The 12,560-nt window shown below is 49.5% G+C and overlaps 1 protein-coding gene across 1 annotated transcript; it reads right to left on the bottom strand.

Moving 5' to 3' along the window:
- Positions 1 to 3,495: 3,495 nt before the first annotated feature.
- Positions 3,496 to 10,566, bottom strand: LOC308166800 (pre-mRNA-processing factor 40 homolog A-like; the record flags this gene model as incomplete). The annotated part of the gene is made up of 4 exons (XM_080541125.1): positions 3,496 to 3,617; positions 5,077 to 5,344; positions 5,378 to 6,153; positions 10,554 to 10,566. 4 exons carry the CDS (start codon positions 10,564 to 10,566, stop codon positions 3,496 to 3,498), a joined length of 1,179 nt encoding a protein of 392 aa, XP_080397251.1.
- Between the last annotated feature and the right edge of the window lie 1,994 nt (positions 10,567 to 12,560).

The raw sequence follows: 12,560 nt of genomic DNA, 5'->3' as shown, positions 1-12,560 counted from the left end.
CAGCGAGGTTGACGCTGAAGACAATCAGCTGAAGACAACCAGCCCTGGACAGGCATGGGCTGATGAGGAAATCACCCTCTCTAATGAGACAGAAGTGGATCAAGAGAGCAAGTGTCTTACAGGGCAAATCATGACCACCGTCTCTGGCTTACTAAAGGATCACCTTAATGGGAGTGACCATGCCTTGATGGCTTCCTTGACTGAGAAGATTAAGATTCTGTCGCTCCATGGTGGATCTATTGAAGATCCCGATGTGCTGAGGAGCATCATATCCAAGAGCAGCCAAAGCAGCCAAACTTCTTCCACCTGTAACTACGTGGAAAAGATCTCAAGTGAGGGATTTAGGACAAATGCCACTCAAGCACTGAGTGAATTCCTAGTTAAGATCAGCGGCAGATTAACTAGTGAACAGGTTGCTTCTCCAATCGAGGCCTCCATCTCTGTAACCAACCATGTGGATCAGTGCAACCTGTCAGATGATCTCTCCTCCTTTGAGTCATGCAGTATAACCGCCACGTGTGCTGATTCTACAGCGTCTGAAATTGTGGAAATCTTTGTTACGGACGTGAAGGGTATCTCACAACCGAAGGTAGACGACGGCCTTCAGGGAAATGCTCAGACATTACAGGAAAGGGTCTGGGGTGCTTCTGTTTGCTTATATAACAAAGTCCAGAACAAACTAAAGGGCATCAAAACGTTTAAGGAGCCTCCTGAAGTCAGTTCATCAGTCTCATCTGAGTCAGGTCATCAGTCACACCGGGAAACAAGGGAAGCTTGTAAGAGTGACATACAGCTGCCCAGCTGCATTGCCGAAGTAGCTCTGCGAAGGTATCTCAGTGAGGGCTCTAAGCTTCTCTGGGCTCAACCAGAGATTTTAGTAAACGAGCCTCTCATTACAACGTCTACCAAAGATGTCATTTCAACTCTCCTAAATACATGTGAGGATGAAATGTCACCTGAACAGTGTTTCTCCACTGTGGGACCAAGCAGTTCACTTGTAGGTGGAGTCCTTTCTTGTCTGGGGGATTTGTCAAGATCACCGTCACCCCAAGATAGTTGGGAGTCAATGTCCTCGGGGGATCTGGATGGCAGCATCACATTGGACGAAGACCAAAGATCGTTCAGCTCTCTCTCCACCCAGAGCCTCCAGAAACTCAGGAGTCAGGAGTTTAATTCCAAAGCTGCCCAAGGTGTGAGTGAAGTCCTCTGTGGGTCCTCTAGCTTGCTGGGGGAAGGCTCCCTGCCTGCTGATACTGCAGCTGAGGTTGCAGAAAGCATTGTGACAGACGTCCAGGAGCTCAGTCAACCCTTCTCACCACCCAACATGATTGGTGAGGCTCAGGTGTCAGAGAAGAAGATCTGGGCTGTTGCCCTCAATATGTACACCAGTGTGCAGAGTAGCATGAAGGGCTTTCTCAAACAGCGGAGATCCATTCACCAGGACCGATCAACCAGTCAACACGATGACTTAACACCTGCTTTGATCAACGACCAGAGCAGTATCAGAACTGGTGCGGACATCCTGAAGGCAGGAGAGCCCTCGTCCCGCTCCTCCCATTCAAGGTCTTCCTCAATGGACCCGTGGTCAGAATGGAAGTTCAACTTACCTGGCACTCCAATCCCTGATGAGATGCCTGCTCATGGATGCCCTATAAGGAGGCATACATGTATTCAGGGCTCAGGACATGGCATTGAAGACACAATTCTTTCCAAGGCGATTACAAGGGAAATGATGGACGTGTTTTCAATTGGCTCAACTAGAAGTGTCATCAACTGCAGAGCTGTAGCCTTCGAGTCAGGCACAAGCGTGGCAACGAGTGACATTGTGCACGGAGTGTTAGGTTTGCTGGAGGACGATCCAGGCGAGATCCTATCTAAAGAAGTGCCACCCCTGCATCGCCGACGCCATGTGACCCCGGAAGTCACGGATCATGGCCAAGTCATGCCCAGCTCGGACACTTTTCACGGCATGGTGCAATTGCTATGTGTCAAACTGCTCACAGATCTATTTCCCACCGTAAGTGAGAGAAACGTGTCCCACGTTGGCGAGAGGTGCAGAGGCGTCACAGAAAGGGTCCTCTCAGAGTTCTGCACAGCGTCAGGCCTCCCACGCACTCAGGCCTATCCTCAGGATCTGAACCTCAAGAAGCTCTACAAGAACGTCTATAAGGAGGTGGTGCAAGAGTTTGGTGGCGAGGAAGGTATCAAGATGGCTGCGAAATCGGAAGAACCGTCAATTGTCGAAGCGTTGGTCTCTTCGCTGACAAAGGAGCTTCTTCGTGGATGTGACGCAGCCGCAAAGACTACAGGTGGCGTCGTTCCGTCATCCTTGCCTGTCGAGGCAGATGTCCCTGTGCACAAGGCCAAGAAAAGCAGGGCGAGAAAATTATTCTCTAAAATGAAGAAGTCACCTAAAATCTGGTTCAGCAACACAAAGGTATATTACACATACTGTAGTGTAGATCTTTCAAAAACTTTCAAAATCGATAACACTGCCTTGTCTTTAACTAATTGATACACAGTACACATTTATATTCACTTATATATGTATGTATGTATGTATGTATGTATGTATGTATGTATGTATGTATAGTATTTTAGTTTGTATCATTGCATTTCTTTATTGGGAGTGATAAACTGCAACAGTTATGGCATTTCCAGATGGGTTTTATTGCACCTTTTTCTCAACATTCAGGGCTCCAAGAAAACAGACAACAAGGACGACTGCAGTCCTCAAAGGTCCCTGAAGTGCCAGGCTCAAAGCCGGTCTCCGACTGTTTACTATACAGGTAAGTCAACTACCGCTCAGTTAAGACTGAGAACATGACCCATGTACTATTAAAAATGTTGCACATTCAAATCACATGGGCCTGCTGTCCACACCCCGCACCAACCTACGGACCTTTGGGGACAGAGCCTTCAGCGTGGCTGCACCTACACTCTGGAACTCCCTCCCAATAGTGATCCGCAACTCCCCCCCCCCCCCCCCCCACCCTGGACTCCTTCAAATCAGCCCTTAAAACCCATCTGTTCACCAAGGCCTTTGGCCCCTAGTCACTGTTTCTGTTTTGCTTTGTCTGTCTGACCATTCCCCGTTAGAATTGTAAAGCGTCCTTGGGTTTTATGAAAGGCGCTATAGAAATCGAAGTTATTATTATTATTATTATTATTATTATTATTATTATTATTAATTGAATTTGATGAGACAAACTGTACACCTACACCGTCTGCCTTTTGTAGGAGGAAAAACATATTACTATGTCTAAAATAATAATTGGCAGGACATCCTTTCCTGTCTTTGTCTCTCTGGAATGTTGGGGAGATAGGGATGGGGGTTGCTTGCTAGGCTTTGCTGAATAACCTGGACTGTGCGAGGGCTTGAATAAAGCAGAGACGTATCAACTGGTCCACTTTCTCCTGTGCTCTGTCCAATTATATAACTATATGGTGATCAATGAATTTCTACAACACTTTCTTTGCAGAGTCTTTCACAGTTCAAGGAGGACGTGGTTCTGCATCGTCCTCTCCACCCACAGAGAAGAGCAGTAAACCTTCCCTCCTGACTAGGGTGAAGACGTCCGCCACCAAATTCTTCACCAGACTCTTCTTCAAAGGACCTGGAAAAAACGAATGATAGTCACCATGTGACGTTAGAATTATAACTACCCTAAACAGAGATAGAAACGTATAATTCTAAGCTCACGACCAGCCATTACTCACATTAAACAGAATTGGACTTATTTGATTTATTTGAAATACATATTGTAACCAGGGAGTAGCTAAAAGGACTGTAGAATTTAGGAAGGGCTGGTTATCTAACTAACTCTGAGCTAAATAGGCAGTGTAGGAGGATAGAGGTAGGGGGCGCCAGCAAACCTTTAGACTAGCATTACCATCGTTAGCATTAGCATGGGAATTAGCATTAGCATTAGCATTGGAATTAGCATTAGCATTAGCATTGGAATTAGCATTAGCCTTAGCATACAAACAACTAAACACACGGTAACGGTATCCCATATGAACAAACACATTTATTTACATAACTGATGTATACATCCCCAGATATATACACTCCCTCCCCGCCGGCCACACACACACTCAATCACTCACTCACAGTACCTAGCCTGGAAAGGCTTAGAGTCTGGCGCTGCAAGGAGCGCGTTGAGGCCTTGTTGGAGCTCGCATGTGCTTCGAGGAAACAGCAGACAAAGGGGGGGGGTGACGTAGCAACGCGAAGGGAAAGGGCCTTCTTCGTAGTCCGCGCCGGGGTGTGAAGGGCTCAGGTCCGGGTGGTTCACGGTAAACTCCGATGGAGTCAGCGTTCGGTCGCAGTCCGCTCGTGGAGGCGACGGTTCTGTCCAGTTTGGCGTCTCGCTTGGTCCAACGTTAACAGCCGGCTGCTGGCAAGGCTGTCTAACGGGGACACAACTAAACGGGCTATCACAGTTCTGAACTCGATAATCACTCTTGGTCTTCAGCTTCAGCACGGTGTGCGTGTTACTGAATCCGCCATCTTAGATTGACTTCTCGTTACTTCTCTCTCGTTACTCTCTCTCTCTGATTCTCGTCACACACTGACTCACAGAGCACTTCCGTCCCTATATATACACCACCGAACCTAGCATCCGGGTCACGGACACACCCCGGATATACCACGTCATTAAACATATACATAAACATTACAATAACAATACATACACCTTCATAAACGTACAGGAATAGTATAGAAAATAATAAAGTAAATAACAGGGGCAAAATAGGGCTGGTTTGGGGAAACTAAACTGGCTCTAAACTGTGGGCCTTCACAACAGCCGCCCCATGAAACCCTCGGTTTCAGTTAACTAGGGAAGGCACACTGGCTAGGCTGCTCTAGCAGCGTGAGGTAGGAGGTGATAGTGTCCTTCGTAATTTGAGAGAGCTCAATCAGGCGTGCCACAGGTCGGGTGTAAGTGCGACCACCAACGTCCACGATGGCCGTCCGCACCCTTCCATCCGGACCCGGCAGGACCTTGGTCACTCTGCCTGTCTGCCAGGCGGCGCGTGGAAGGGACTGGTCGATCACCAGTACCACGGCACCTTCGGACAAGTTGTCTCTCTCCCTCAGCAGAGTCTTCTGCTTCTCCTCCTTCTCCAGGGCGCGGATGTGCTCCTCGAAGCAGATCAGAGCGTCTTCCTTGTCCATGTTCTGCAGCTCCTCGTACTCAGCGAAGGTGGGGTTGTCCAGCAGGTACTGCTGGGCCTCGGACCAGGTGGTGCGGTAGGTGACGTTGGCCATGTTGTCCAGAATGTTCTTCAGCGCCTCCCAGTTCCTCTTCCTGAGCTGCTTGGCTTGTTCCTTCTCCTTCTTAGCCTTGTAGGCCTTAAACGCTTGCTTCTTCTCACTCAGCTTGGGCAGGGCGCTGTAGCGTGGGTCGTTGATGATCATTCTCATGGCTTGCTCCCATGACGCGTTGGATGAAACACCCTTCTCCTTCAGAAGCTCTTTGAAGGCCTGCTTGGCCTCCTCTTTTGGGTTCCACTTGTACGTTTTCTTCGCCAACTCCGGCCTTTCCTCCTTGGAGGCGTCTACAATACTGGCTGAGACTTCCATGGCTGACGTGTACTCGACGGAGTTGACGGGTGCGTCAATGCTGACCTCGGCCACGTGAGGGTGCATGGCCACCTGCAGGTGTTCCTCGGCAACAGCTGTTGCCGCCATGGCCTCCATGTCCATCATGGTCGCCATGGTAGCAGCAGGATCAACCTGAAGAGTGGGGACGGGGGCGGTGCCAGGAGCTGCAGCTTCTACCGTCCCATTCTCCTCCGCTTTGATCATCGCTTCAAGATCTTCCAGCTCTTTGGGCTTGGTCCACCGGGACTCCTTAGTCTGGGAGTTGTAGTAGTAAGGCTTTCCCGTGTCAGACTTGTACTCCTTCCACGGGCACTTAGACAACATTTGCTCAGCAGGAGATTTCAGGTCGTCTGGTTTCTCCCCTGAGGACTGTTTAGTCTCTGTGTTGTAGAAGTAGGTCTTCCCATCCAGAGACTTATGCTCTGTCCACAGAGACTTCTTCTTTGGTTGGTCATCCTGTGGTGAACCATTTGTGGTACTAACTGTTCCAGGTGCACTGGCAGCAATAGATTCCACTCCAGGCGGTCCGGTTGGTTGGTTTGCTTCTTCGGTTCGGACATGGAGGGATGACGTAGCTCTCCCGTCTCTATCTCTCCCCTCGGTAGCGCCTTGGAGGGCCCACCCAAGCGCAGTCTTAACAGCCATCGGGCAGCCTCGTGGTCCTCTCAGCGGAGGACGGAGCGACACGATCAGTTCAGCGTTGTCCGAGCCGATGAGAAGGGTTGGCTCCGCTCCTTCTATCGGATGTAGGTCTACTCGCCGTAGGTGGGAATATCTTGCGCGTAATCTCTCCAGGGGGTAGTCGTAGCGGGAGAGCGCTAGCTGGTCTGCGGTGAAGACATTCCGAAGCCGATATCTGTCCGACGGCCGCCCCGCCGGGGAGATAGAGAAGTTGATTCTCGCCCCGGTGACCTCTTTAAGGTCGCGACGTATCGTGCGCAGAGTCAGCTTCTCCGCAGTCCCTTGGAGCCCCAACTGGCGCACTGCACCCTGGAGAAGGATGGTCCGTTCCGACCCGTCGTCTAGAACGGCGTACGTGTCGTACACAGCGTTGTTGTGGTGAAGTCGGACCTTCACCACCTTCAGTAGGACCTTGGAGCCGCTGCTCCGGGCTGGGTCTAGGTAGTAGACAGGTGTTGCCTCTTCCGGTGCGCTACCGGACCTAGGGCTTCTGGTGCCCTCCGTGGACCTGGCGAGGGAGACCTCGTGTAAGATGTTGAGGTGGACCTCCTCACAGCGGTTGCACTTTCTCCTCAAGGTGCAGTTCTTAGCCAGATGGTCGCGCCCACAGTTCCAGCACCTCTTGTTCTCCTCGAGCCACCTCTGCTTGGCCTCGGTACTCAGGTTGTTGAAGTCACTGCACTCATTGAACCAGTGCTCGCTGGTGCAGTACGGACATGGCGGTGGACCTCTCCGTCCCTTTTGATGGGGTTGAGAGGAATCCTTTCCCTCAGGTCGGGCTTTCCTCTCTCTCCGAGGCTCCTCCTCCGTGTGCAGCACTCCTACTGGGCGTCCTCTGTTCGAGCTCGGCCCGTCCCAGCGGTCTCCCTTCTCCCTCTCCTTCTTCGGCTCAGCGTAACCCATGGCGTCTACGTTGGTGTCATGCACTTCCTCCAGTAGGAACTCCGCGAAGGCAGCCATGCTCAGACCCAACTTCCCGGGGTTACGAACGCGCTGCTGTCGCCGGAACCTCTCCTGCCGGAAGCGTGGGATCTTGCGGAGCAGCCGCTCTACGTTGGAGGTGCTGTTGATCTCGCTGGCGCCAGCTGGGCCCTGCGTCTTCAGCATTCCAACCAAGGTGTGCACGCGGAGCGCGAAGTCATCCAGCGCCCGGTCATCCTTGATGGGGGCCTGCTGTTCGAGGGCTTGCAGTTCAGCAAGGGCGTGGTTCCAGGGACGACCGTAGCGGGCATCCAAGTCGGCGAGCGCTCTGGTGTAAGGTGTCGGTGCGGAGGCATGGGCCAGAACCATGTTGTGGGCTCTGGGGTTCCTCACATGCTGAAGGAGAATCGCATATTTGTAGGACTCTGAGCAGGAGTCGTCCAAGAGCGTGTCTAGGCAGATGCGTAGTTCCACATACTGGCTCCTGTCCTCGTCCTTGAAGAAGGGGAACTTGGGTCCCTCCACCTGGGGAAACATCCTGTAGTGGATGATCGGGGCTGGAGTGACGGTCTGGGTGTCCGGCCTGCATGCATTTTGGTGCACTGGAGGACCTAGGGGTGTGCTACGCTCTTGGGGGATGGCTCCCCTCCCGGGCAGCGACGCTGGCTCCCTCTGGGCCGCGTAGCGGTCGGGTCCCTGGTCCTCTTCCTTCCAGGTGGTCAGCTGGGCCTGTAGTTGGACAGTCATGGCGGGGGTCATGGAGCCATCGGCGGGGGGTTCAGGAGATGGCACTCGAGAGGGCCGTGCGGAGGATGCTCTGGAGCTACGGGCCGACGGAGCTCTGCGGATGCACACGTCGCGCATGGTCTGCAGCATTTCCTCCATCTTCTCCGCGTACAGTTGCTCTCTCTCCATCTTCTCCGCGTACAGTTGCTCTCTCGCCATCTGCCTCTCCGCCGCGCGTTCCGCCCCCTCCATCTGGAGGCGCTCGCGCTCGAACTGGATGCGTTCCCTCTCTAACGCCTCCTGGCGCTGTCTCTCCGCCGCACGTTCCGCTCCGTTCATCTGGAGGCGTTCGCGTTCTAGCGCCTCCTGGCGCTGCCTCTCCGCCGCGCGTTCCGCTCCGTCCATCTGGAGGCGTTCGCGTTCTAGCGCCTCCTGGCGCTGGAGGCGTTCACGCTCGAACTGGAGGCGTTCCCGCTCGAACGCCATCTCGGCCTGTTGGCGCATATATTCTGACAGCGGGGCACTACTCCCTCTGGAGTGTATGCTATCCGCCCCAGAGGCAGAACTGCCCACGGAAACCCTGGACCGGGAGGAAGCCACTGAACGGCAGGAGCTAGGTCTCGAGCGCGCCGTACTGGGAGGCAGATCGTTAAGGCTGAGGCCCTCCCTCTTCCGCCCGCAGGCGCTGTCGGACCGGGCCTCTCCTTCCTGCTCTTCCGTTTCTACGGCAAAACCCTGCTGTTCTGCCATCTCATCCTCAGGCTGGTGCTCGTTGATGGCTGTCTCGGTGCTAGCCACCCGCGCGCCGGCGGACACCTCGGCCTCTCCGACCACTGTATCCCGTGGAGTGCGCTCCTCACTACCACTCAGTGAGCTTTCGAGCTCAAGCTCATACTCCTGTAACCTCGGAGGCAACCGCGGGACTCTCTGTGGTCGTGGCTCTGGCTCAGGGGGCGGAGAAGGGGGGGTAACTGTCTGGTCTGGTTGGCTGCGCTCAGCCATGCTATCACTACACTACCTATCCGGCTCGAAGGACCAATTGTAACCAGGGAGTAGCTAAAAGGACTGTAGAATTTAGGAAGGGCTGGTTATCTAACTAACTCTGAGCTAAATAGGCAGTGTAGGAGGATAGAGGTAGGGGGCGCCAGCAAACCTTTAGACTAGCATTACCATCGTTAGCATTAGCATGGGAATTAGCATTAGCATTAGCATTGGAATTAGCATTAGCATTAGCATTGGAATTAGCATTAGCCTTAGCATACAAACAACTAAACACACGGTAACGGTATCCCATATGAACAAACACATTTATTTACATAACTGATGTATACATCCCCAGATATATACACTCCCTCCCCGCCGGCCACACACACACTCAATCACTCACTCACAGTACCTAGCCTGGAAAGGCTTAGAGTCTGGCGCTGCAAGGAGCGCGTTGAGGCCTTGTTGGAGCTCGCATGTGCTTCGAGGAAACAGCAGACAAAGGGGGGGGGTGACGTAGCAACGCGAAGGGAAAGGGCCTTCTTCGTAGTCCGCGCCGGGGTGTGAAGGGCTCAGGTCCGGGTGGTTCACGGTAAACTCCGATGGAGTCAGCGTTCGGTCGCAGTCCGCTCGTGGAGGCGACGGTTCTGTCCAGTTTGGCGTCTCGCTTGGTCCAACGTTAACAGCCGGCTGCTGGCAAGGCTGTCTAACGGGGACACAACTAAACGGGCTATCACAGTTCTGAACTCGATAATCACTCTTGGTCTTCAGCTTCAGCACGGTGTGCGTGTTACTGAATCCGCCATCTTAGATTGACTTCTCGTTACTTCTCTCTCGTTACTCTCTCTCTCTGATTCTCGTCACACACTGACTCACAGAGCACTTCCGTCCCTATATATACACCACCGAACCTAGCATCCGGGTCACGGACACACCCCGGATATACCACGTCATTAAACATATACATAAACATTACAATAACAATACATACACCTTCATAAACGTACAGGAATAGTATAGAAAATAATAAAGTAAATAACAGGGGCAAAATAGGGCTGGTTTGGGGAAACTAAACTGGCTCTAAACTGTGGGCCTTCACAACACATATTTATGCAATTATTTTATATAACATAATAATTCTGTACTGGTACATATTTTCAATGAATAATGCAACAGAACAGATCCCCTTTGTAAATGATTATAGAAATCCCACCAGCTCTAGTTTTGGCTATAGCTTAATGTTCATTGTTTTGATGATAAATCGTAGCTAGCTAGCTTCATATACTATATGCGTATACTCTGCAGGCTATATACTGATTAACAGTTCATCACATTAGCAAATGCATAATCTATGCCCATTGAACAGATTTATTCATTATCCTATCTGAAAGTGAAATAGCCAGATCCAGTGTTACACAGGTGATAAATAGTGATCCAGATAACCAGATCCAGTGTTACACAGGTGATAAATAGTGATCCAGACAGCCAGATCCAGTGTTACACAGGTGATAAATAGTGATCCAGACAGCCAGATCCAGTGTTACACAGGTGATAAATAGTGATCCAGACAGCCAGATCCAGTGTTACACAGGTGATAAATAGTGATCCAGACAGCCAGATCCAGTGTTACACAGGTGATACATAGTGATCCAGACAGCCAGATCCAGTGTTACACAGGTGATAAATAGTGATCCAGACAGCCAGATCCACTGTTACACAGGTGATAAATAGTGATCCAGACAGCCAGATCCAGTGTTACACAGGTGATAAATAGTGATCCAGACAGCCAGATCCACTGTTACACAGGTGATAAATAGTGATCCAGACAGCCAGATCCAGTGTTACACAGGTGATAAATAGTGATCCAGACAGCCAGATCCAGTGTTACACAGGTGATAAATAGTGATCCAGACAGCCAGATCCAGTGTTACACAGGTGATAAATAGTGATCCAGACAGCCAGATCCAGTGTTACACAGGTGATAAATAGTGATCCAGACAGCCAGATCCAGTGTTACACAGGTGATAAATAGTGATCCAGACAGCCAGATCCAGTGTTACACAGGTGATAAGTTCGAGAGCAGACGACTAACAGAGGGTCCGTCTCACACACCAGTCAGAGGCAAACAGAAATATATCTATAAATCATCATCTAGCCACCAGTCATAGCAGGAAAAATGTCATGCTTTTTTCACGCCCGAATTCCAGGGACTTAGTCAAACGTATCTGTTTTTTAAGTCGCTTTCGATAAAGGTAAGTAAGTAAGTAAGTAAGTAAAATGTATTTGTACAGCACCTTTCCCAGACCAAGGGTCACAAAGTCCCTTACATAGTAGAGAACATAACAAAAAAGAAACACAATAAAACATAATAAAAGAGCGAAAGCCACAGCAGGTTAAAACAGTGAAAATAAGAACAAGTAACAGACAACAGGTGTACAACAGGGTCATTTTTAAAAATACGGTGCCTTTTCCGTCCCCAGTACAAATCATGTTGTATTTTGTCTAAATTTGGACAAATACTAATTCCATTAGGTTTTTCATGTATAGTCAATTGTTATTTATTATGAATACAATGATATGGGCTTCTAAGTTGTTGTTTTCTACATTTTAAAAGCTTTGGTTAAAGATGTAAATGGGAATTTGCATGGGATTTGGGATGTCCCCAGTGTTGTTCATTCAACTTCAATCCCAAAAATAGCTATTAAAAACATATACATTTTAAAACATGTTATTATTATTTCATTTTCCTTATCAATATCTATTGAAATCAAATCTAGTTTTTATCCAATTATTTTTTATTTTGTACAAAAAATTAAGGTTGTATGTTTGTCCCTGCGATCACTGTCCACCCTGTTATGCTGTGTTAATGTCCCTTTTAAAAGAAAACCATATTTCTCAATCACATCACTCTCATGAGGTGACATCACATCAGTGGAGGGGATTTCAAATGTTGTAAGCTTGCTGTGTAAGTGTGATTTTCTACCTCTTTTACCATCTGATTTTTATGTTTTTATCCAGTGAGTTTAATGTGGTTGACCATAACGTGTCCACCCTGTTATGCCTAAATATTGAGGAGATCAATCAAATTGAATAATTTCAAACAAAAAGTATTTAGTGCAAATTAGATTCCTCATCAAGTATTCATGGTCATTCTAGGCATTATGCTAACACAGGCAGGCTAAAGGCTAACTTTAACTCAAAATGTCCACCCTGTTAGTGTCCACCCTGTTATGTGTCCACTCTGTTCTGGAGACACTCGCCCTATTCAACTACAGAGGGTATTCTAAATAAAATACAATTTAGGTGCCTGAGCTCGACCACTATGTTTTTCGGCAAGCTAGATATGTCCTCGGCTTTATATAATAGAACATTAAAATATAGATAAATCAACCATTTATTTTTCACAAGTTATGAAGTCCAAATGGCACCGTATAAAAAAAATTACCCAACAACATCAAACATCAACAGGACACAGAAAGACAAGCCCTTGGGGCTATCCAAAACAAAAGCCTGTCTATCTGTACATGACATTTAGCTTTTTATTTTTATTTTTTTTAACGTCGACCGAGACCGCTGATCTCAGGTCCCAGCAGGGCAGAGCATCCCACAGCCTGGGAGCCACGGTTCTGTCAAGGCT

This window comes from Nansenia antarctica (genome assembly GCF_963989245.1).
Source record: "Nansenia antarctica genome assembly, chromosome: 10".
Classification (NCBI taxonomy): domain Eukaryota; kingdom Metazoa; phylum Chordata; class Actinopteri; order Argentiniformes; family Microstomatidae; genus Nansenia; species Nansenia antarctica.
The sequence above is the reverse complement of the archived record's forward strand: the minus strand, read 5'-3'. Positions and strand labels throughout refer to the sequence as shown.